This window comes from Carettochelys insculpta, chromosome 3 (genome assembly GCF_033958435.1).
Source record: "Carettochelys insculpta isolate YL-2023 chromosome 3, ASM3395843v1, whole genome shotgun sequence".
Classification (NCBI taxonomy): Eukaryota; Metazoa; Chordata; order Testudines; family Carettochelyidae; genus Carettochelys; species Carettochelys insculpta.
In genome coordinates, this window is record NC_134139.1 from 194,169,061 (window position 1) to 194,194,699 (window position 25,639).

General features: G+C 42.1%; 1 protein-coding gene across 4 annotated transcripts in view; it reads left to right on the top strand.

Moving 5' to 3' along the window:
- EVA1A (eva-1 homolog A, regulator of programmed cell death) overlaps positions 1-25,639 on the top strand; it is a 307,385-nt gene that overhangs the window by 155,435 nt on the left and 126,311 nt on the right. For all 4 annotated transcript variants that reach the window (XM_074991351.1, XM_074991353.1, XM_074991352.1 and 1 more), the window contains one exon: positions 12,141-12,284. In XM_074991351.1, the coding sequence (XP_074847452.1) occupies positions 12,141-12,284 (144 nt within the window). The remainder of the gene's footprint in view (positions 1-12,140; positions 12,285-25,639) is intronic.

A 25,639-nucleotide genomic window follows, 5' to 3' on the forward strand; every position in this document is an offset into this window, starting at 1 on the left:
GGAGCCATTGATTCCAATTCAGCAAAGATATAAACAAGTGCTTAAGTACATCTGTATTCAGAGAATCACTTAGGCATTTGCTTAAGTGATTTGCTGAATAGGGATGAACTGTTGAATTTGAAAGCTTTGTATGGTGATAGATACATTAAACAACAAGATAATTGTCTTGTTATAATCGCTAAGGTAAGCAATCAGCTAATGATATCACTATTCTGCCTTTTACTGTGAATCCATGTAGCTCAAAACTAGCCTTCAGATTTCATATATAATCTTCAATCCTGGAAAAACTGTGGCCTTAGCTCTCCAATGCACTTTTTTATATGAATTATGTCTCATGACATACATGCAAAAAAGGATTTTACATCACATTTAATCAGTCAAATCTGAATTTATCTTTAGTGTCAATAATTTATGCAATTGGTTCTTCACTGCCATATTGGTAAATGTAAGCAAAGTTTTCTTTGAAGGCTGCTTTCTCATTTTTCGTTGACTATATACTCAAGCTTCCTAAATTCCATGAAGTGTACAATGTCTACTCATCTTTTTTTAATCACATTTACTTTTTAGCAACAGCTGGTCTTATTATCACACCTTTTAAACACTGAGTTGTAGATTTCTTGCTACAATTACCTCACTAATGCATTTAGTAATTGTACAAATATTAAATGGTAAGTGCAGTTGCACTGAACACAAAGTTTCCCTTGATATCATGCATCTTGCATCAACATTTTCCTTTTGTTAATGGTAACAGTTCCACACAACCCAATGCACTATCAAGGATGAGACCTCACTTTTTTCCACTCAGACATGGAAGTTCTTTTGTGAAATGATTTTCATTAACTGTCTCTCTCAGCTGTTGCCAGAGTTAGTGTCTCTTCCTTATTGCTTTAGCATACTTTGTGCAAGGAGTGGGATTTGTTTTTGCAGGCTTTACCAGGTCTCAGGAGAGGATTTCTATTGTTTTTGTTTCTGCAATGACAACATCTTAATTGGTTTATGTCTCTGGAATATTTTCACTGTCTCCTGATTGTCCCTTGTCTGCCCTCTGTACTTTTAGATTCCTCATTAGGTATATTCCTTTATTTTTTCACTGTTGTTCTTCAGGAATCTGAGCAACGCCTGATTATTCGTGGTTTGGCTTTTTCATTCTTACTTGGTGTTTTCAATTTCTGGAAGGCTTTATAAACTGCTGCAAGGAAGAGATATCTTTTCTGTTGCACTCATTTTTATGACACCACCATATTTGTAGCGCTAAGGCTATTTACAAATTACGTCCCTGTTGTTATTATTTGCATTACTGTAGCACCTAAGATCCCTGCTCAGGACAAGGGCTTCAGTGTGCCAAGTACTGGAACAAAAAAGACATTCCCTGCCCCAAGGAGTTTACAAATTAAATGTAAAACAAGAAACAGCAGATGGATAGAGAAAGACAGATGGGGGAATACAAGGCAACAATACTGGCCACTATGATAGGCTGTAGTAGGCTCCAGTCTTCTAGCAGAAAACTTAAAAGTGATAGAAGTTAAATCCCTGTATTGTTTGTCTTTAGGCTACACCAAACTTATACATCTCTTGCAGAAGGGCATATGCAAATCAGGCTGTGCCCACACTATAGCGTGTTCTACACGTGTATCTCTGGTGCATTCTGAGCCTTTTCCTGCTGACTCTCCTGGGCCAGAACATTTTCCTGCTGCCAGAGTGTTTCACTGATGTGCAGAAAGACTCTTTCAGGTGGGAGCTGCTGGCCAGCTTCCGAACTCCTGCAGCAGGAACGTGGCAGGATACTGCACTGCTAGAAACAGCAGTTTACGCAGTGAGGCGTGGGCTGGGGAAGAAGACAGCTCTATTGGGTCCGTACTCACAGAATTTAGGAATGGCAGGGCTTTACCATCCATACCAATTGTGTCAAAGAGACCACCCTATCGAATTTTTCTTGTGGTTCCAGGGCTGGGATCTGGCCAGGGCTCAGAGGCCCGCTGGCAGCTCCAGTCCCGGGGACTCAGACTGGGCTGGGGGGACCCTGCAGCCCTGTGGTTGGGAGCAGGATGTGGCATGGAGCCCCACTGACTGCTCTAGCCCTGAGGACCCAGCTGGAGGAACCCTGGCAGCTCCAGAGCTGAGTGCCCTACCAGCAGCTCCAGCCCTGGGGACCCAGCTGGGGCTGGAGGAACCCCAGCAGCCCCGGGGCTGGGAGCTGGCCAGAGCGCAGAGTAGCTTCAACTTATATTTAAATTAAAATTATTATATATGAGCAAATAATCTTATTTATGAGTTATTAATAAAATTATAAAACAATAAAATTCATGTTAAGTATTAAATTCTCAATTAAAATTATTGCTTTATATTGAAAGACCTGAAAAAATTATAAAATATACCTTAAACATAATCTATAATAATAAATAATCATGACTTTCCAATAGAGGTATATTTTCTTTGGTGGCCCTGAAACTATCAGTGTTTGTTTGTGTGGCCCTCAGTAGGCTTTGAGTTTGACATGCCTGATCTCCACAGCTATTATTACCCTTGCTGTGGTGCATAAAGTTTATGTACTCTATATGCTGCTGAAAGAAGTGTACAATGTAGATATGCCCTTACATTGACTTTTAATGAATGACCTTCACACTTTAGCTGTGTCTTTACATAGTGGGAAGTAGAAAACATCAGAGATTTGAGAACAAGAAGTCCTGTGGCACCTTATAGACTAAAAGATATTTTGGAGCATAAGCTTTCGTGGGCAAAGACCTACTTCACCAGATGCATGAGTGGAGGGGTGGTGGTTTCAGAGGGTTATTTAAAGAGTGGGGTCCCAGCAAAAGGGAGGGCCAGAGCTGGCAAGGTCTATTCAGTCTACCTTGTCAGCTCTGGCCCTCCCTTTTACTGGGACCCCATTCTTTAAATACCCCTCTGAAACCACCCCGCCACTCATGCATCTGATGAAGTGGGTCTTTTCCCACAAAATCTTATGCTCCAAAATATCTGTTAGTCTAAAAGGTACCACAGGACTTCTTGTTCTCGAAGATACAGACTAACACGGCTACCTCTCTGATACTTATCAGAGATTTGGTGTGTTTACTGGAAGACAGGTATCCAGTGCCCTGAGAAGTCATATTTTACAAACAATCATGCCAGCTAAGTCTGCAGCTGGGACCATAACTAATACTAAGTTTTCTTGGTTTATTTTAAGCTTTTATGAAAGCAGGGTTTCAGTTAAATGTTACCAGACAACATTGAACATTACTTATTCAGGATCAGGTTAAAGTTTAAGAAGTTTTATGCAGGAGTTGAACACTGTGTCAGGGACACTTTGTCACTCACTAGCAGCAACTTGAAAGCCTATGAGAGACAGACTTCCTTCCCTTTCATAACATCTTTTCACAGAGAGAGGCAGTTTCAAGTCATGGGTAACGTGAAGGCAGTGAGATGTGCACCCCAGTGTGAAGGTTTAAATCACTTTTCCCATTCAAATATTTCTTTCTCTGTCTCTCACTGAATCTCGGTTTTCTCATTTTGGCAGACTTCAAAGCAGATAACGATATCTCTCATGACCTGCTTTGTAGAAGCCAGATTTCTTTCCTTGTTTCCAGCTGGCCCCTCACTGCACTTACCTTACGTTCTTGTCTCCCCTTTAGGAGCCAAAACACATATAATTAAAAATACCCAAGACACCAGCAAAATCTCAGTCTTGGTGAATTTTCTGTGCTGCAGACAAATCCATTCTCAGTCCTCTAGGATGCTTTCCACTAGAGATGTGTCACTTGTAAATTGGATGTCTCTGAAGGGTATATGCCTCTCACATATTTCCTTCCACATTCTTTTAGAGATAGCAACCAGAACAAAGAATTTACTGTAGATATGATTCTGGATAGAGACACATTCTTGATTTGTATATATCAATAAGTCAAAATTCTTCATACAGTCACATGATTTATTAGATATTGCCATTCAGCTTCCAGTTCCCAGTTCCTCATGCTAACATATGCCTTTGGAAGAGAGGGACTTAATCACTGTTGCATCTTTCTGAGGCCTTTAGTTATAGTTAATCAGTGGATCTTCCTGGCAAGTTAAACTCTGGGGTTACCCTGGGGTTTGCAAGATAACCGCAATCTGCAGTGAAGCTTGGAAAAGAACAATAAATCTATGTTCTTTTAAAAGAAAATTGAAACAAGCACTTTCCTTGCTGTACCAAACACACAGGTTTCTTTATTTATTAACTCAGGGATTTTGTATGATTCATATGTCAAAGACATGTTGGACCCCTTTGCGGCAGGGCCTATGAAGATTTGTGATGCACACATGAAAGAACAATTATTTCATTGACTCAAATTTGGCAAAAGCACACAAAAAACCATGGGGGGAGATCAGATTTCAGGGTCTGTGACATGTTTGTCATGAATGTGAATTTGACAGGGCCTAATCATGAGGAGCAAAGCATTTTCTGTGCACACAAGCTAGTCACAAATGCTCTGTGAAAAGAGGACAGATAGTGAGATGATGTAAATTTATTTACTTATAGCTGTCCAAAGCTTACAGCAAAGAGTTACAAAGTTGGGGGGAGGGGTGTCAGTGGCCAACAAAATGGCAAATGAAAATGTTAAGTGGAAGATAGGGCATATTAGAAACAATAAAGCCACCTAGACACATACAGTGAAGGAGTCTAACAAAGCTGTTACTATTCGTGAGAGGGAATTGTGGAGTCTTCACAGATATTTTTCCAGAAACATCTGCTCAATATACAGCAGCAGTCAAAAAAGCTAACAGATTTTATGGATCAGTAAGACAGGGACAGATAACAAGATAGACAATATCATGACACTATGTAAATCTACACTACATCAATACTTAGAATACTGCATGCAGTTCTGGTTGACTTACTTAAACTGTGGTACTCAGGGTGGAGCATAGGTCATCTACAAATCTCTTTCACTTCATTTGGTCTTGGGACAAAACTTCTAGCTGACTCCAGGAGTACCCCAGTTGTTGTTCTTCAGTCTCATTTGATCTTCTCCACACTGTCTGAGGTCTTCCCCTTTTGCATTTTGCTTGTGGGTTCCATTTGAGAGCTTGAGGGACTATGCTGGATGATGATTTTCTGAGAGTGTGGCCTAGCCATCCCCACTTTCTTTTGCTGCATCTTACAAAAATATTAATATTGGAAAACAATGACTAGAGATATGGAGCCGCCTCCGTCTGAGAAGAGATTGTTCTGGTTAGAAAAGAGATGGAAAAGAAGGAGGGGGTCTATATATATATATAGACAATCTATACAATCCTGAATGATAAGGAGAAAGAACTATTTGTCACATAGCACAAGAAAGCAGGTGGTGGCGGGGATGGTGATCTGGTTAAATTAACGGGCAGCAGTTAAAACAAGCAAAAGAAACCATATCTTCACTCAGCACACAGCCAACCTGTGGAATTCAGTGCCATGGGTTGTTGTTAAGCCCCAAAATACAAATCAGTTAAAAAAATAGATTTGTCTACATTTGTAAGTTCAAAGCACAGCTGCGGCAGAGTGGTCATGGCACCTCCATGAGGGAATGAGCTAATGGTGCTAACAAACTGTTTATACTGGCACTTTGCAGCACTGTGACTTGCTGTGCTTGATGCATGTGTGTGTGTGTGAGAGAGAGAGAGAGAAGGTGGTGTTTTTTCACACCCCGAGGGAGAAAGTTACAGGGCAGAAAAGCGGCAGTGCAGACAAGCCCATAGATGAGATAGTGGAGGCTGTGTCCACAAATGGGTGTTAGTAAAGGTGGTTAAGGAGCTGATCCCATCCTCCAGGTATTTCTAAACCTTGAATTGCCATAGGCTGAGACAGGACAATAGATAATCACTTGATAATTGCCCTGTTCTGTTCATTCCCTCTGAAGTATCTGCCACCTACTACTGTGAGAGGAGAGGATACTGAAGAAGATAGACCATTGGTTTGGCCCAGTACTGCCAATCTTATGTACTTATGTACATGACAGTATCTCTTGTTGAGATCCTGACTGTCTTGCTGGGTCTGCAGTAGTCTGGTTACACTTTCAGAACTGGATGCTGGTTAGCTGTTGTGACTTACTTTGACTTAAACCTTTGTACTCTGAGTGGTGCATAGGCCATCTACAAGTATCCTCCACTTCATTCTGTCTTGAGGCAAAATTTCTAGCTGTGCCTAGGAGTACTCCAGTTGTTGTCGTTCAATCTCAGTACACCTTGTCCACACTGTCTGAGGTCTTCCTCTTTTGCATTTTCTTTGCGGGTTCCCTGTGGGAACTTAATGGACTATGCTGAATGATGGTTTTCTGAAAGTGTGGCCCAGCCGCCCCCACTTTCTTCTCTTTGTTTGAACATCAAGTGGTTCTTGTCCTGCTCTCTTCCAAAGCTCCTCATTTGTGACAAAGTTGGGCCATTTGATGTGAAGGATGTACCTCAGTCATCTGTTTATGAATGTCTGTAGCTTGTGATTTGAAGACTTTTTAGTATGACAGGTTTCACATCCATACAAGAGCACACTCTTCACATTTGTGTTGAAGAGCCACCGTTTCATCTTCACAGATATTGTTTGTGAACTCCATATGAGACAGAGAGTCTTGAATGCAGCTGTTGCTTCCCCTATCCTGGCATTGATATCCTTGTCTGTTCCTCTGTCTCAGCCCATAATACTCCCCAAGTAGGTGAACTGCCCCACATCTTCCAGGTCATCCCCTCCCAGCGTGATGATGTTGTTAGCTGTTGTACTAAGGGAAAATGAAAATGTGTAGCAATGAATAACCAAAGCACCTGCTTTAAGTAAATGAGGATGTGACTAACAGAGACTGGCTTACAGGTGGATTTTTTGCCAATGTAGACAGCAAAGAGATAATCATAATAGCAAGGCTCTTTAAACTTAGTTGCAATGAATCTGAAGATAAATCCTCTGCGTTATTGAGGCCGATTTCAGTCTTTACAGTTTTAAGACCACTTCAGTGCTAGTTGTGAGATATTTGCATAGGATAAGATACCTCCCCTTCTCTTTGTGGCCTCACTAGTCAAAACTGACATCTGATTTGGGTTTTTCCAGGTCAGAGGTTAGGCTGATAAAGAGAGAGATGATTCTGAGGGGTATATTGGCCTCACAATCGTTTAACACCACATTCAATTTGTAGGATGAATTATCTGGTGAGAGCTCAGATTAAGAACAGTGAAATGAAATGCTGCAGCGGGAGGAGTTTGAGGGGATCATATGACAGTCACTAAGGCAAAAAGTAATTCAACATCAGCAGACCTCCAAGTCTTTAGCCGTAAAATGGTGACAGAAGCAGGCAAAAAACCAAACCAATCCAAAGCACTTGCTGAGTTAAATGATTGAGTCCAGAGCACAAAGGAATGGATAACAAACATATGTTATATGCAGAGCAATTTCATGTTTAGCAGTTTCACAGGAACAGAAATAGCAAGCTGCATATCTGCAGCGCACAGAAACAATTCAGGACTGGTCTGAGAACAGAGCCTTTCTTGGTTTGTCCTGTGTAAGTAAGTCTCTTTGAGTTACTAGTCAATGTAGTCCCCTAACGTGCTTTTATACTTGGGTGTAATATGCAATCTGTGCTGTTCATGGGTGGGATTTAAAAAGTTTACTGCATTGCCAAAACTCAGTTCCTTAGTACATGAACGCAATGTGAGCCGAGTTATGTCCAAGTCTAATGCTTTGAAAATCCTGTGTTGTATTTTTAGATTTTTCAGTGTGCCCAGTTGTACATCTACAGACACAGGTATGTGATTTAACAAAGCAGATACTAAGACAGGACAAGAGAAAAAATAGACATCTCCCCAAATGAACACCCTGCCTTCCTGCATCCAAGTGACCACACTGGTCTCTCCCACCCAAATAGGCAAGAGGGGCTGTGAAAAGCCACCAACCTTTCATCTCCTACTTCAGAATAGAAGAAAATGGATTTTCTATTTAGTGTCCTAGTAACACTGCAGGATCAGAGGGTGCGTTTACGCTAGGAACTAACTTCGAAGTTAACTAACTAACTTCGAAGTTCAGCACTACTTTGAAGTAGCCAGCGGAGAGTCTACACACATTTTCCCTTGCTTTCAAGTTAACTTCGTAGTAGGGAGCCCAACTTTGAAGTCCTTACTCCATTCCTGGGAATGGAGCAGTGCCCTACTTCGAAGTTTAACTTCAAAGTAGGGTGTATGTAGATGCTCACCTTTGAAGTTGCTTACTTCAAAGTTGTACTTCGAAGAAAGCAGCTTCGTAGTTATTTTTGTAGTATAGACACAGCCGGAGTCTGGGATCCAGGAGGAAATTTGGGAGTGAATCCTACATGCCAAATTCAGTAATCTGGATGATTTTATGCCACCGTGTTGTAAAAGAGCACAGCACTGTACGATAGTTGTCATCATGCCACAAAGCTAATTCTACAGAGCCCACACTCCAGGGAGGCAACTTACCAGTTTTCTGATGTGGATGCGACTGTGAAGTGTTCTGAACTGATACAGTCCTATAACGAGAGTGTGTATATTACAGGTTCTCTCTCTGCCAGTTTCCGGTCTGCATCTGTTACAGCCCTAATTAAACTCCCTTGGCTCATTTGCTCAATTTGTAGCATCTTGTGATTTTTAGCTCCGTGGGTTCCTTGTTCAATCGCTGGTGTGTTTGTCACACTTGGAGTAAATGGCAAATCTCAGAACTAATGATCAGTTTGGCTGGTTTGACCCTCAAACACTTTTTATCCCTTTGCCGAACAAGATCTCCTCAATATCCACATGCCTGGCTTGTACTGATTTAAAATTGTGCTGAGGGGTAGTAGCTTCATCAGCTCTGCTTCTCCTTGTGTAGCGCAGCCTATGTACCTTTTTGAAAAGACAAGTTGGTAATGCTGAAAGTGCACAAATGCCATTGCATTGGTGAAAATGGCCATGCATTTACTTCTCACCATGTGGAGATCTCCAGATAAATCCCAAATGAGCTCATGGTAAATAAATAGGGGAGTTATGTTAAATATGGGGCTCACAGTGCCATAACACACATATATCAGAGAGGTAGCCATGTTAGCCTGTATCTTCAAAAACAGCAAGAAGTCCTGTGGCACTTTCTAGACTGACAGGTATTTTAGAGCCTAAGCTTTTGCGGGTAAAGGCCCACTTCATCAGAAAGCTTATGCTCCAAAATATCTGTTAGTCTAGAAGGTGCCACAGGACTTCTTGCTATTTTTGAAGATACAGGCTAACATGGCTACCTCTCTCGTTGATAATGCACTTAATGAAGCCAATCTCCACTGCAGGTTTCACTGAGTCGATGCCAGAAATAACTTTCTTAATATTTACACTATCAAATTTGTGGCATTTGGGAAACGAGCTCAAAGTGTTCTGGGACCTGTGCGTTAGTCTCTGCATGCACCACATTGTAGAAATTATCTTGAAACTTTTGGACATTTTTAAACTGGGACCAAGTGTAAAAGTAAAGATCTAGCTTTCATTTCTAACACTCTGACCATCATGAAGGAGACTGTGGCTTATGAGCATGCTGTAATTCCATCTATCACCCAGCTGTCTCTTTGACACATTATTGACTTATTCACTGGCCATTGACAGGGGACTAACGACTCTAGATTATGACATAGTAACATTCAACTGAAAGGCCTCCTTATCTGCCAGCCCTTTAAAGTGTTTGAGGGAGTTGCCCTGTTTGGAAGTCTGATGGCTCTCAGACTTTTTTTCAATGTCTAGTACCGGGGACTGGCACCGGGGTGATTTCTCTTCTTGTCACTTCTGTGAGCTCCTGAACCAGTCCCGTTTGAACGGCATAACAAATTTATGATAATTCTACTTTGTAACCATAGGAACCAATGTTTTAGGTAACCATTTTGCCAAATTTGGATGGGAGTCATTGAGCCAAATTTTATTCTCATTGATACTGGAGTAAACCTGAACTAATCCCATTAATCCCACAGTCATGTAAATGGGAACAGAATATGAGGTATTCTGTGTGTGATATTGACCCTACTAAGGTCAATGGGAGGTTTTCCAGATGTTGCAATCCTGTCTTGCTTTGAGTGTTGGAAAAGGTACCAGTATAACTAAAGCAGCTCCGGGATGAAGGCAGCCTCCCAGGACCACCCTCTGTGCTGCAGTACTCTACGGATTCTTCATATTGTTGGTGTTGCAGTTCCAACGCACCCACCCTGCTTCTTAGCCATGCCCCTGGCAAGCTCCGTATGTGTGTTGGCTTCCAAGTGGATCTTAAAAGGACAACCTTACAGCTGTAGTCCTCAGTTTCTGCATTGGGTGAGTCCTTCCCTGGTTGGACTTAGGCTTTTTAGAGCCCTTTAATGCTGCTCTGGCCCTTTTAACCAATGTACATTGCCTGGAGAAGGGGTATGGACTTCAACTTGCGTGTTTAATAAAGAAATAAGGAGACAAGATCTCTGCCCTAAGGAGTCTACAATCAAAAGGGTGTGCTGGCTCCATGTAGTGGTAGAATACAGAGATCTGTGTAAAGACTTGATCTTGCAAACATGATCTGCAGGCAGATCTTCAGAGTTGCCCAGAGTCTCACTGCGGTCAATCGTGTGAGTACAAGTGTTGGTCTGCATGGATCTGTTTTGTAGGCCCTGAACAGCAGGGAAGATTGTGGTGCTGCCTGGAAATGCAGGTGAGAAGATGGGCATCAGTGTCCTCCTTGTCCTGGCATCTGAAAAGCTGGGACCCAAGGAAGCAGCACAGAATGTAGGGTAGGGAAGAGGCTGTAGCTTGTTACAGTTTAGTCTTACCAGCATGTATTTGGGGTGAAAGTATCTTGAAATTTCTTACAGGTACTATCCTATTACAACCTGGGTCCCTGCCAACTCTTTCAATAGCTCCCTGCTGGCTTTTGCTGCAGCTCAACCAGCTCTTACCAGAGCTGTGCACGAGGGAACACTTACTTTCACCTCTACATGTATTCCCAAGGAAGAATGTCTTCAGTAGTTCATGCAAAAAATTGTCACGCATTTTGCGGTAACATTAATGAGAGCTGCATGTCTAATTCTACACACCGAGGTGGCCTTTCTCCTACACAGGGAGCATTGGAATATTGTCTTTCCTGCCTGAGAGCAATAACAAATACAAGGAATAGACACTACCCAAGTAAGCTGCACAGGGTTTAGATCATTTTATTGGGCATTTAGCAAAGAAGGATGAAAGCAGGATTTCTGCCTTCCAGGTGTTTCAGTGGGGATCACTGGCGCTCAGAGGAAAAATTGCCTACCGAAGCTCGGGGTTTCAATATGAAAGTGCTAACCTGTTCTTTTGTCATACACATCATGCAAAATAGAATGTCACTTTTTGATTTCTGAATAAACACCTGACGCCCTCTGCTGGGTTTCGTATTCTGAATTCACCCCGTCAGCCATGGCTCTTACAGCTGCAGCTCTTACATTCAGTTTCTTTTTGGTTCATTTTGTGCCTCCTGGTTTATGATTGACATAATGTTGTGTAGAACTCAAAAATGGCTCTGACAGCCTCGGCAGCCCTTTGTAGTGTAAACAAAGCCCTGTCACATCCCTGAGGGATGTAGCTATGTGGATCTAATTTTTTAGTATACATCAGACCATAGTCAGTGTAAAAGTCTGACCATTCAGCTCTTTTGGTGCTAATGTTCCAGCCTGGAAGGTTGTAGACTTGTGACAACAGGATTCTGACTGATAGTCTGTGCTGTCTTCTCAACCTGAAGGGTTGGAGATTCCATTTGGTATGTAACAAAGGCTTTAAATGTCTGGAAGTCTACCTGCCCCCTCCAAAACAAAAGCCATCAACTCAGGCCTGGTCTTAGGGCAAGGCAAGCAAGGAGATTGCCTTGGGCCCCACACCTTCATACTCCCCCTCTGAGAACACACCTTCTTCTTTTGTATCCTTGTTTATATTCATGAGGAAGGACGTTCTTCTTGATCTTTTTTCTACTTCCCCACTGCAGTAGTTCAGTTACCTCTTATCTAGCCCAGCATGCTGAACTGACGAATTTGGAGTTGTATCCTCTTCATGTGGCAGGTCTGGAGGCCTTGAAATATTTCACAGGAACATTGGAATGCTGATCTCTTGTGCCCAGAGTACATTTGATAGTTTTTTTCCCAGAGGTGCTGCCAAGGATGTTGTGCCTTCAGAACTGTTAACCTATCCTTTTTCCCTTTCAGAGTGTCAGTCAACCACAGCTCTCCAGATCATGACCAGACGCTGCCATGGAAAAAGAAGGTGCAGTGTGTATGCCAGCACCTATGAATTCGGTGATCCTTGTTACCCAGGCGTCCACAAGCACCTTAATGTGATCTACACCTGTGGTAAGCTTCTTTAACGTTTATTTTGGGAATGTGCTGGTTCAGCGTTCATAGAAGCGGGAGGGGCACGAGTAAGGACGGCAGGAGGGCAAGCACGTCAGCATGTTCAGCCCATATGTAGATGCTTAGTAGAAGCCAAGCAGTTTTATCTTGAGAGACAGGGGCACATGACCCCCCCCATGGGCCCTCTCTGCTCATTGCTTTTGTGCTGGTTCATGAACTAAGATGTCAGCCTATTGTGGCAACGCATGGAAGTTTGTTGTGAAGACAAAGAATTGATGTTGCGAAGACCAGGACTTTAATGGGATTTAAAAAAGAACCAGATAAATTCATGGAGGTTAGGTCCATCATTGGCTATGGGCCAGGAAGGTAGGAAAGGTGTCCCTAGCCTCTGTCAGAGGCTGGAAATGGGTGACAGGAGAGGGTTCACTCAATGATTGCCTGTTCTGTTTACTCCCTGTGGGGCATCTGGCATTGGCCCCTGTTGGAAGACAGGATACTGGTTTAGATGGACCTTTGGCCTGACCCCTTTGTGGCTGTTCTCATGTTCTTAGTTTGAAGTTCAACAAGCTGATTAGGCACTGGATGGCAACTCTGATTGGGAATGTAGACTAACTAGGGGCACGGCAGCCTCCGTGGATGGTGTAATGCTGAGTCTTTCTGTGAGCAGATTGATATGAAAAGTAAAATTTATGGAAAGATCCACTAACTGCTCACCACTGACACTTTGGTAAAGAAATAGATCTTCTGATGTTCCCATTCTGAGTGGACACTGGCACATTGTATTTGCTTGCAACAAGATTTTGGTCTCAAGTATGGAGTCTGTAGGGTGGTTCTCTGTTTATATAATTTTGAACAGCAACAAAAAATATCACTCGCTAACACCCACAGGATTGATGGAAAAAGCAGCCAAACATTAAGCAAACCTTAGGGTATTTGCTATCCAGAGTAATGTCATCAGCTGTAACTATTACATACACTGAATATGGTTTCGTGTGTCATAACGTTAGGCCTGTATTGGGTTTCTAGTTAACCAAGCATCAGGGTTGTGCAACAACTGTTCCTTCCCATCTTTCTGTGGTCTCAAAACAATATCAAATCCATCTTTGTTCAGTGATAGAATTTCACTGATTCATAACATTTGGGAATGATTTGTATCTGTGTGTGTGGGGAGGCAGGGGGCAGTTTGGTAAAGAAGAGGGTTTGTAAATCTGTTGTTTTTCTTTTGGCACTAATAGATAGGAAGGTTTTTTTTTTTTTGAGCAAGTCGGCAGAGTCAGAGTTGATTGTGACACTGCTCTGGGATTTTTTTAATTGGGGTGTGCTCTGTGACTGTATCTGCTGGGGATAGGCTTGTTGTGGTGATGGAGTAGAGTTTGACATGATGCAACAAACAGAAGCCTGGAGTCCAAATAAAACTCAAAATACTCAGCAGATGCGCTCCCACCTGGAAATCTCTTCCTAATGTTTGTGCCACGTTGTCAGGCCGCTGAATTATGAACCTGATCCAAAGCACTCTAGTGCCAAAGGGAGACTTTCTTTTTAACGAACTTTGGGTCAGATGCTGAATTCCCAGTTGCTAGTCATGTCCTAAATGGAGCAGAAAACATACTGTGGCTGGAAGATGAAAATGGTGCTTTCTGTTTCTTAACTGGAGAGCTCTGTCCCATGCCCAACCACATCAACATCACTGCCAGCAACAGGGTGTTGTGAGACCTCCCTCTGAGCCAAGTTTGACTTATGTTTCACTGAAAGCTGAATTCTTTAAAACAACCAAACAAAACCAAATAACCCTAAACAATACATCACCACTTCCAACTAAATTTGGTTGCCTGCTATTGAGATAAATGAGTTTTGATGTTTGTGGCCGAGGGAGGGAAGGAGCTTCATGTCTGGGATGTTTAGGAAATAGTTTGGATGAGAAATGCAGAGCAGTTGTAGCTGTCTCAGTCCCAGAATATTTTGGAGACAATACGGAGGAAGTAATATCCTTTATTTGTGAGAGACAGAAGCTTTGCAGTGCCAGAGATCAATTCTGGTTTGTGAAGGGTACTTACTTCACAGCCAAATTCAAGGTGGAACAGATTATTTAGCATAAGTAGTTACTACATATTCTAAGGGGCTATTCAAATTAGAGTGGCTATTCACAACCTGAAGTTAAAGGACAAAAAGAATGGTTCAGTTAGTTACAGACTGTGATAAATCATACATCCAGTGCCTTTGTTCAGTCTGTGATTTTTAATATCTAGCAAAGTTATGAATTGATGCTCCCAGGCTTGTCTTTTGAAACTATTGTGCAGTTTTTCGTCAAAGACAGCTATTGATAAGTCAGTGACTGCATTATGAAAAGTGTTGACACACAGGAAACGTTTTTGTTTCTTATAATTTCCTGTGTGAATTCAGTCGAGAGCGTAGCGATTGTCTCGTTTCGCCCACATAGTTGTTATTGGGGCATTTAAGGCGCTGGATGTGATAGACCGGTTGTGGTAAGCATGTGTAGGATCCAGTGATCTTGAAAGGTCAGTTGTGGGAGATGTTGATCAGTGTAACAGAGGAGATATGTCTGCAGGTTTTTCATCTATTGTCCTGGCAGGGTCAGGCGTCTGAAGGTCAGAAGAAGGAAGTCAGGAAAAAAAATCTTTCAGGATGGGGTCACCGTTGAATATGGGTTGTATGTGTTTGATGATACACAGTATGGGTTCCATAGTAACAGAGAGAAAGCCCTGCTAGTGTATATGCTTCAAAAACAAAAAAAGCAGTCCAGTAGCACTTTAAAGACTAACAAAATAATTTATGAGATGATGAGCTTTCATGGGACAGACCCACTTCTTCAGATCATAACCATACCAGAACAGACTCAAACAGACTCAAAGTAGGGGTTCCAGTCTGGGGCAGCAGGTGACAACTAGGTGAGTGTGGCCAGAGGATTATTTCTGTATTGAAGCAGGTTCTTTTGGTGTATTTGGGTGGAACATTCCATGATATGATCTACTTTGATGGAGTGTCCTCATTTGGTGAAGGTGATTGTGGTATGCAGGAAGTTAATGGGAGTGTGAGAGTGGTCCAGGGAGAGTTTAATGAATGGGTGGTGGTGATAGTGGAAGTTGTGATGGAAATCTGTGAGGGAGTTTTAAGCCATGTGTCCAGAGGACAAAAATATCAGGGTATCTCAGGTGTATCACTGACTTCATGGTGAAGCAATCTGTAACTTACTAACTTCCTCTTTTTGTCTTATGAGGTCTTATGAGTCACTCTACCTTGAATGGTCCCAACTACTTATGTTAACCAATCTGTTCCATCTTGCATTTTTCTGTGATGCTTGCAGTATCTTGCCCAGTTCAGACAAAGAGCTCTGTGTGGCTTGAAAGCTCATCTCTCTCACCACCAGAAGTTGGTCAAATATAAGTTATCTGTCTGTCTAGTTCAGATGTAGGGCAGCTGGGTAATCCTTCACTTCAGCTTTCCAAAAGCTGAATGTCTTGTTGCTCCATTTATGATAGTTGCCCTACTTTTATGCAAAGAAACTCATCACTAGGAATGGAAGGGGGGCATGCCTGGGTTAGCAAAGTGCCTCATAAGCCTGTTGTTTTGGCTTGCCTCCCCTGTGTGAATCCTGGACTCCTTTGTGGAGACCCTTCCAGGGATTTATATACAGTGCATGCTCAGTTATTGGAGTCCCTCCACATCTCATTATTTGAAACAGGGTGGTGTTTCTAGATGAAGTTGTAGAGCATAATTCCGTTTCAGATAACCGGGAAGCTTTACAAAAACCAGGGAGGAGACTAAGAGCCAGGGTGGAACTGTACAGGAGATTTAATATAGGCTGGGTCTACAATGTCTGCAGAAGATCGAATGCTTAGGTTCAATCTTCCGGGTTGCCATTTCATGCATGCATGAAACAGCACATGCCGGGGTCAATGTCAACCTTGAAATGTCTTGAGAGCCATAAGGATTAGGGAATGTCAGCAGGAGGAATGCTCCCATCAACGTTCTGCAGTGAAGATAGGGACCAATGTTGATGGCTGCAAAATTGATTTTAGGTATGCAGTTGGCATGCCTAAAATTGTGTAACAGCCGTTGATATTCCCAGTAAGTGTAGCTGAGACAGAAGAATGACTCTGCTGTTTGCAGCGTGGCAAGGCAGCATCACAGACAACTGAGGATGCTCAGCCATTAGGCACAGTTACTGGAGTTGATGATATAGTGGTCTTCACATGTTGGAACTCTAGATTCCCTAGGATCATTGCAGCCTTTCACATGATTGAGGAGACCAGCTGGATGTTATACAGTTTGTTGTGTGAAGGGCTTTCAGATGAACTCTTAAAAATCTGGGAGCCAGTTTTCTCTATGTAAGTATTAAATAACCCCAGGTACTTTCTGTAAAAGCTGACGTCTGTCCAGGGGCCATTCATGAAAACTGGCTACTATCCTTAACCAAGAACTGGCTGCATTTCAATGTTGTTGCATGCGTTCATAGCTTGTGAAGCACTTTGGGATCTTTCTGGATGAAAAATGTTATAGAAGTGTAAATGGTTAGCTTTTTAAGCTAGGCCTTAAAGTAATAGCATTTCATATCAAAATGACAGAAACAGGATGAAATTCAATATGAACTTTTAAGTATTACACTAAAGAAGGATCAGCAGTTTCCCAAATTCAAAAGGGGAAATGACTGCCAAGGAAGATGTATTGCAGAAAAGAATCTCGGCATTATAGTGGATCACAAACTAAATATGAGTCAAGAATGTAATAGTATTTTAACAACAACAAAAAAATCCAATCCACCTAAAACCATCCTAGGATGTTGTGAGTAAGACTTGAGAAGCAATTCTTCCACTTTACTCAGCACTGAGAAGCTCTGTATTATGATGTCCAGTTCTGGGAACCACATTTTGTGAAAGATGAAGACAAATTGAAGGAGAGTAACAAATATGATTAAAGGTCTAGAAAACAAGACTTACGAAGGAAGATGGAAAAGCCTTGCTTTGTTTAGTCTGGAGTAGAGAAGAGGAGGAGTCATATGATAACAGTCTTTCAGTACATAAAAAGTTGTTACAAAGAAGAGGGTGGTAAATTGTTCTCCTTAATCACTGAGGACAGGACAAAAAGTAGTGAATTCAACAAAGGCAGTATAGGAGAATCTCCCTGTCAGGGTAGTTAAGCACTGGAACAAACTGGCTTGTGGAATCTTCATCACTGGAGTTTTTCTTATATGTGTTTGCCTTTAGGGTACCACTGTTGACACCACAGAAAGTTGATGTTACTGTGGGAGTGTTCCAGAGAGAGGTTAGTGGACAGGTGTGGTTGTTGAAGTTGTGAGGGACATTGATGAGGTAGTCCAAGTCATTGGTTCAGAGGATGAAAATATTGGTATCTTAGGAAGATCCAGTGCATGGTGCATTTGTTCAGCAGTACTACTTCAAGTGGTCCCATGAAGAGGCTAGCGTATTGTGTCCATTCATGTAAGGGTGCAGTCTTTATTCAGAGGAAAATTTCAGCTGTGAATGGCTGACAATTAGTTCAGTGGTCACTCAACAACTCATAAAGGACGTTAATGCTGAAAATCTTGATGTGTTGATGTTAAGTAATTAGGTTCTTTAAGTTTCTGCAGGTTGCTGACGTGCTCATTAGATTAATTCTTAGGCAGGCATTCAGTACCCTGAACAATTAAGATACATTGTTGTGGACCACATGTATATCAACATCTCTTTCTTTCTTCACACTATAAGGTTATCCTGTTTTCTTTACAGTTTGGTGTTTCTTCTCTCTTCAATTCAGAGAGTAACTCAGCCAGACCCAACCTGAAGGTTTTGGAGGTGGGGGGCAAACTGTGATTTTGATACTCCCCCCACCCACATTCAGTACAGAGGAAAATGGAAGCTAGAATGAAATTTTGCATTTATTTACTTTGCATTCAAAATGAATAATGTGAGCAAAATTATTGATTTTTTTCCTTGCTTTTCATCAGTCCTAACACAATTATAATGCATAGGGTAAACCGCCCATTAGCTGACATGTTAAAGGTTTAATCTTTTTTTGAGCTGTACACAGTGCTTCTGGTCAGTGCTATGAATAGTTGCCTTTCAAGCTGCAAATGATTTCCTTCCAAAGGAACTGATTTTTGGGAAGCTAAAAAAAATCTGTGTTGCTTGATACTGAATGATGTCTAGTTCTGAGATGCAACACTACTGCACTAGGCCATCAATTTGTGTAAATATTTAGAACCTTGCTTTTTGTGCTTTTGCAAACTGGGCAATAAAGTGTTAGAGACAATGTTTTGAAGCTATTTTGTGTTCTAGTTAGAAATGGTGGCCAGTCCAACAAGTCTCCCTTTCAGCATGGAAGAATGAAGGTATGTTTTTATCAGTTTTAACTTTGAAAAGTTATGCTCTCCATGGGACAAGAGAGCTGAAACCTTTCCTGGTGAGTTATTGTGAATGTGATGACATCATAGTAACATAAATCTGTTAAATTTTAATTCATTTTATCATTTTGGCATTCACTTAAAACTATTAAAAAACCTACACAGAAGAACATTATTGCAATTAGAATATAAAGGAATGCATATGTTAAACGGTACTTGTTAAAAACACCAGTCAGGTATTCAAAAATCAGGGCTTTACTATACTTTAACAGCGATAGCCTACAACAAATACACAATCCTTAGTCTTACAAGAATTTGTGATTCTCCTTTTACAATCTTATTAAAACCTCATGCTAAATTTTTCAAGTCTAGCACAGACACAACTTCATGGGCACAGCATCTATGGGATCACAGCTCATAATAAGGCAGAAGAGCTATTGTGGGTCACTGGCCAGCTTTTACTAAGTGGTGTTCAACACTAACTCAACTGTCTGGGGCTGGGTCTACACAGCAAAGTTATCTCAAAATAACAGCAGTTATTTTATAATAACTTTGGCAGCATCCAAAGGATGTCTATGCTATTTTGCTATCGGCATTTGGTCAATCTTCCTAAGGCAGTGGTGGCTTTCACTGATCAAACAGATACATCATCATCATCATCCAGGTTTATGCCAGAGGACAGTACACTTCCGAGGTAGCACCACTTGTCAACAGCCTTAAGGATGGTATCACTGCACTGTTGGGCTCTTTCCAAACAGGCTCAGGCATAACCTCTGTCTTCTTGAGGCTCACTGTGAGTCCAAAACAGTGAGCAGAAGTAACGACATGATCAAAAAATTCCTGTGCATCCTTGACTGAGAGAACCAACAATGCACAGTCATCAGCAAACAGAAAGTCATGGACAGCTGTAGTAAACACTGTGGTGCAAGGCTGGAGTCTCTGGAGGTTGAAAATACTGCCATCTGTTCAGAACTGAATAGGTATTCCCAACATGCAGTCCTTGATAGCAACTAGTAGCATCGTTGAAAAGTGGATGCTGAACAGGAGAAGAGCAAGGCCACATCCTTGCTTTGTACGGTCTCTCTGTTGTTAATGACGTGACCTAGCTTACCATCATGAAAAGACTGAGCAAAATTGATAAATTTTTCAGGACAGCCAATTCCCTCAAGTATTTTCTAGAGCCCATTTCTGTTGATGATGTCGAATGCTTTGGTCAAGTCGATGAAAATCACACAGAGGTCCTGACATTTATCTCTACATTTCTTTTGTATCTGTCCGGCTATAAATTTCATGTTGATAGTGCCTGAACCAGCATGACAGCTGTACTGGCTTTCAGGAATGATGCCATTTTTGAACACATGTAGCGTAAGCTCATTGTAAAGGATGTGGGTCAGAATCTTACCAGCTATAGAGAGCACAAAGCTCCCTGATGGTCATCACTATGGGCTCAGTCACCCTTTTGCTTGTATATGTGTACCATCAGGGCATCTTTGAAGTTCTGGGAAATAGCTTCTTCTTCCAAATGGTGATAAATAAAAGGGTGAGACAGCGCGTCAGCTGGCCAACAGCAGCCAGCTGATGGAATTGTATCACTCTCAAGTGCCTTTCCAGATTTCATCTAACAGCTTTTGTACCTCATCAAGAGCTGGTGGTATGACCAGCTGAATCATTAGCCCACCGAGGAATCTCTTCAAGAATGCTCCTGTCAGAAGTTGAGGTCTGGTTTAACACTTTGTGAAAATGGCAGCCCAGATGCAAGAATTTTAGCACTATCTGTGGTCAGAGTGAGGCCATCAGCAGTATGCATTGGTGTGCAACCAGCAATGCGTGGCCCATAGACTGCTTTTAGCCCATCATAGAATGCTTTAAAATGATGTCTGTCAGCTGCACCCTGAAATTTAACTGCTTTATATTTCCACCAGTCCTCTTTCATTTGCCGTAATTTGACTTGTGCCTCCTGCTTAGCTCAAATATGCTGATTTCCTGGAGGCACACGCTTCATTGTTGATCTGGGCCAGGTGAGTCATGTGCATCTTATCAAGAAGAGCTTGGGCATCTCTGTCCTTGCTGTCAGACCAGACCTTATGCTTGTGTTTTGGAAACTGAGGATTTTGACAGCAGTTCTGGAGGTCATTTCTTTGATGTTAATCCAATCATCCTCAATAGTGGATGGCTGCTCTGGACCTTCAGCGATGATGACTAAGGAAGAGTCAAGACTGAGTTGAAACAGAGCCTATGTCTTGAGGATTTCAAGTTTACCTACATCCAGCCTTTTTTTCATTTACAACAGAATGATGACATCCTGATGGACAAAGGTTCAAGTGGACAATGCTGCATACCATGTAGTGGTCCAGACCAGGAGCCAGTGCCAGGCATTGCACAAGTCAACTTAACATCAGAAAGATCTCTTTGTTTTGTGGTGAAGTAGTAAATCATATGCCAATGCTTAGCCCAAGGGTGCATCCAAGTTGCTTTGTATTTGTTTGCCTGCTGGTTATGTATAATGGGCAACCTCATGCTGCACACCGGTTTGAAGAAGAAAAATGCCAATTGAGTTCTCACTTCCAATACCGGGATGTCCAAGCACCTTGGGCCATGTGGTGCAGTGTTGACCATCTCTAGCATTGACATTGCCAAGTATATATAGCTTGGATTTAAAAGGTACTGAAGAGATCACTGAATTCAGGCTAGTGTAAAAAGCCTCCTTTTTATCATCTATGGCAATCAAAGTGGGTGCATATGCACTAACAAGCACAAGGCATTGTGCCTGCCTCGGACTAAGATTTATGGTCATAAGGCAAGGGTTGATGGCACATGGCTCAGTTTCAAGCTGGGGGACTAGTGGCATCCTGATGGCAAAACCGGCTCCTTGCTTGCGGTGGATGACCCTCAGGGTAGCCCACACAGTAATATGAAGAGCCTGATCCAATCTCTGTGAACTGGCTGGTACCAGAAATAAGTGTTTCCTTTAAGGCTGAAACATTGATGTTATAACGTTCAAGTTCTCTACCAGTGATTGCTGTCCTGCATTCATGGCGACCAACACTAACAAGAAGTGTGCATTTGTTCCAGGATGCAAAGCATAGTTTCTGTTCAGTCATTGATTTTCACTTGTGACTGCAAAATTGGATATCCAGTCAGTCGCTGTTAACCAACAGGAGTCAATTGGAACAGGCTGTGTTTAGGGATTGTTTTCTCTCCCTTCTCTTCTTTTGAAGAAAGCAGAGCTGTCCCTAATTGGGGTTGGTGTGTCACGAAGACAAGATATGGGAGCTGCTGTTGTTCCAGTTCAGTAGACAGATGAACATCACACCTGGGCCTCCTACATGCAGGTTTGTGGCTAAATGCTTCCAATGTAGCTAAATGTTTCCAATATCCTCCACTTGCATCCGACATCACTTGCCCGTTGCCATAGGACTTTCATCAAGAGGTAAATCTTTAGCATCAAGAGAGACATCTTCACATATGACTGGCTTTAAGAGAGTGCAGCTTTGTGAGTTCCAGCCCCTCCCTCTCTTCACAGACCAACCATCGTGCACAGGCACAAGAACAGTGATGTGCACGGGAGGGAGAGAGCACAAGTTGGAGATCAGAGTTGCCTTCTCCCAGACTGATGTGCCTGAAAAGGCTTAGCGAGCTCTGCCTGCCCTAGTTTGGAATCAGTTTCCCTCGTCCTAGGTACTGTTGGTCAATGGTACCTTATTGTGTATTAGTTGACACAGCGCCCCATGGAGGACATCCCCAATTTGCCCACCCTGAGGACGCACCTCAGCAATATGGCGCCCCAGTGTGATTTCTTCCATTTTAAGAAAGGAAGTGTTTACACTGCCTTTAAAACAATCATTAGTCTTTGCACACCACCTTGCTTGTTGCCATGGGCTAACAGCTTAAAGATCTTTTAAAGCAACAGCTGCACTAAATCTTTTGTGACTTGGTCTGGTTAAAGGTGCTGTGCTAAGAAGGGGACACCAACTCATGAAATTTTCTTTTCTTTTCCTTTCTTTTTTTTCCTTTATCCAGTAGTGGAGAGCTGCATACTGGGAAAACTCGTCTTCCACACTGCACCATTATCTAAACCTGGCACTGAACCAAACTTTAATGTTTCAGTGTTACCAGTTTTCAGGAATGTTTTTTATGTTGGAGGTTTTTCATCTGGTCCTTAACACAGCTAATGGAAACCTAATGTACATGAGAGATCACTATCTAATCTGACTGCCAATTACTTGCTTGTTTCAGTCATCTTCTACATACAAGATAACTTGTACTATTTCCATTGCAGCTAATCTATGCTTATAGGAGTTTCATAAAAGATGCCAAGGATATAACATGATACTCAGAGGACTGAGAAATGATTCTATTATGCTGACCTGAGATAACACAGGACCCTACTGCTGACTGGAATAATTACAATAAACTACTCAAGCAAGGAGAAAACTGGAGTTAGACAGCAAGTTAGATGAGACCTGTAATTATTAACTTACAACTTGAAACTGGATTCAATCTACATAACTCTAGAAGAGGAACTTAACAATATGGAAGTGGCAAATGGTTGGAAGTAGTTTAGTAACTAGGTTAAACTTTTTTGTGCTGCTGTTTAAATAACTAGAGGTACCTGTGATGGTGTTCAGTAATCACCCTGAACCCAATGTGCTTGAGATTCTGAGATGCCATATGCAGCTCAATAAAAGTTGGGAGCGGAGGGCACCTGAGCAGGGATTAGTGGCAGAATGCTAGGAGAAAGAAGGGTGTTTGGGGGAAGGAGCTGATGGCAGAAGGGCCACTGTGGGAGAAAATGTTTTATCCAAGGAAAGCAAGAGGCACAAATAAGGTCAGTGATTTGAGCATTGGCTTGTAGACCCAGGGTTGTGAGCTCAATCTTTGAAGAGGCCATATGGGGCAAACAGAGTAAAAAATATCACTCAGGGAGGGTGCTTGGTCCTGTCTTGAGGGCAGGAAACTAGACTTAAAGACTTCTTGAGGTTCCTTCCAGCTCTGTGAGATATGTATGTCTCCATTTATTTATTTAAAGGTGTGGAGATGAAGTTGAAGCTATGCTGGCTGGGCACAGCACAGGGCAAGGGTGAAGGGAGTGTGTGTGTGTGTGTGTGTGTGAAGGCATCATGGATGAGTTTGAATATAATGTGGAAGGAGACAAATAGCCACTGAAGGGATTCAATGGGGGAGATGAGACCAAGGGCCTACATCAGTCTGATTTTAACAGGCTTCTCCAATAGGGGTTAACTATGGACAAATCGGCATTACTACATTGTTGCCCTTAAGTACTTGTGTTGAATTCCAAATACAGGAAACTCTTTCATATCCAGCAGCCCCGGGACTGGGAGGTTGCTGGATATTCAAATATTCTGGATAATATAGAGGTATACCTAGCAATGCATAACACTAAAGAAAAGCAAGATCAGATATTATGAAACAAGCAAAAATGTATGCAGAGTACTTTATTTACCAACAACAGTAGTATTGTGCACTGTAAACTTATACTGTTTGCTGTGTTTATTTGTACTTACTTCCACTGTACTGCATTTACAGAAAACGTAACTAAAATGTACTTAAATTTGAATTGCCGGTTGTTTGGGAGTTCCGGACGATGTAATGCTGGATATGAAAGAGTGTACTGTATGATTTCTTAGCTCAGAATTTGTGACTGTGGTGAGTGCTTAATGCTTGTATTGTTCATGAGACAGCAACAGCAAGAAGAGGCGTAATCGAGTGACCCATTCATTCCCTGGTGACTTTGGCAAACTGAGGACAGGGACACCATCTCTATCCATGCAGCCTAACATTTGATCAGTCATTTCCTAGCAGACTGTACCCTCTATAATTTTGTTTGGCTGTGCTGAAGCTTTTAATGTGCCTGTGTACATCTATATGAATAATAAGCAAGAGGGAACCTAAGTGGTACAAGTGCAGCCAGGATAACAAGGTGAAAAATGTGTGCAGAACTTGCAGAATGTAATCAAATGTTTGGTTCAAACAGTGGAGCTGCAGGAAAGATATTTTTCATGTATATCATTCTGCTTTGGATCATTGTAAAATGGATCCTTTGCACTTCCTCTCTCTTTCTTCAGCCACATCTCCCTTTCTCTCTGTTCCCTGAGGCAATGATTTTTATCTCTGGGTCTCTGTTTCTTTTCAGTAAAAATTGAGTTTCAGGACCTTTTCCTTTAGGTGACACCATTACTTGCCCCACCTGAAAAGCAGAGCTCAGCTGCCTCAATGCACTTATTTTTCCTAATTTATATCAGAGACACACTCATTCTACTTTGGTAATAATGAGCTACTATGTGTAGGCCAGCTAGACCTGACCTGTTCAGATGCTTCCATACATATGACTCAAATCAAGCTAACACTGAGCTGTTGTTTCAGCAAGGACAGCACTCTTTAGGAGACAGCAGCTAAGTGTGGCTCTTCCTCGTTCATACAGGGAGACCTGCAAAGGAAAAAGTATTTGAGCTGATGCCCCTTTCCTTTTTTTTTTTTTCTGGTGGGTGGGTCTGGGAGGTGTCTATTATTAAGGCTGCCTGACATTTCCTGTTATAAGATCCTATGTCCAGTTGCTTATAATTTTGCCAAAGTTCAACCATTTTTGCTGACAGTATCTAGGGTTGGTGTCTGTCCCAGGCTGATTTTTTAAGCATTTCAGTCATAATGAATGGCTCAGCTGTTTCTCAGAGGCTGTGTCTACATGAGAAGCCTCCATGACAGCAGGCCCTGGTGGAATGGATTTCCCAGCAAAACTTCTGTTGACAGATTGCGGCTACGCATAAAAGTAGATCAAAAGAGCAATCCTCTCTGTCGACAGAGAGCAGCCAGATGGCCTCCCCCTCTCTTGACAGAATGTCTGACCAGAAGCTCTGCAAACAAGGCTGCCTGGGCAACTGGAAGGCCTGTCGACAGAAGGGCTCTGGAGTGTCTACGTGGCTGTTCTGTTGACAGAACATGGTTGAGAGAGGTGTTATACCTGAATGGGGAGGGGTAT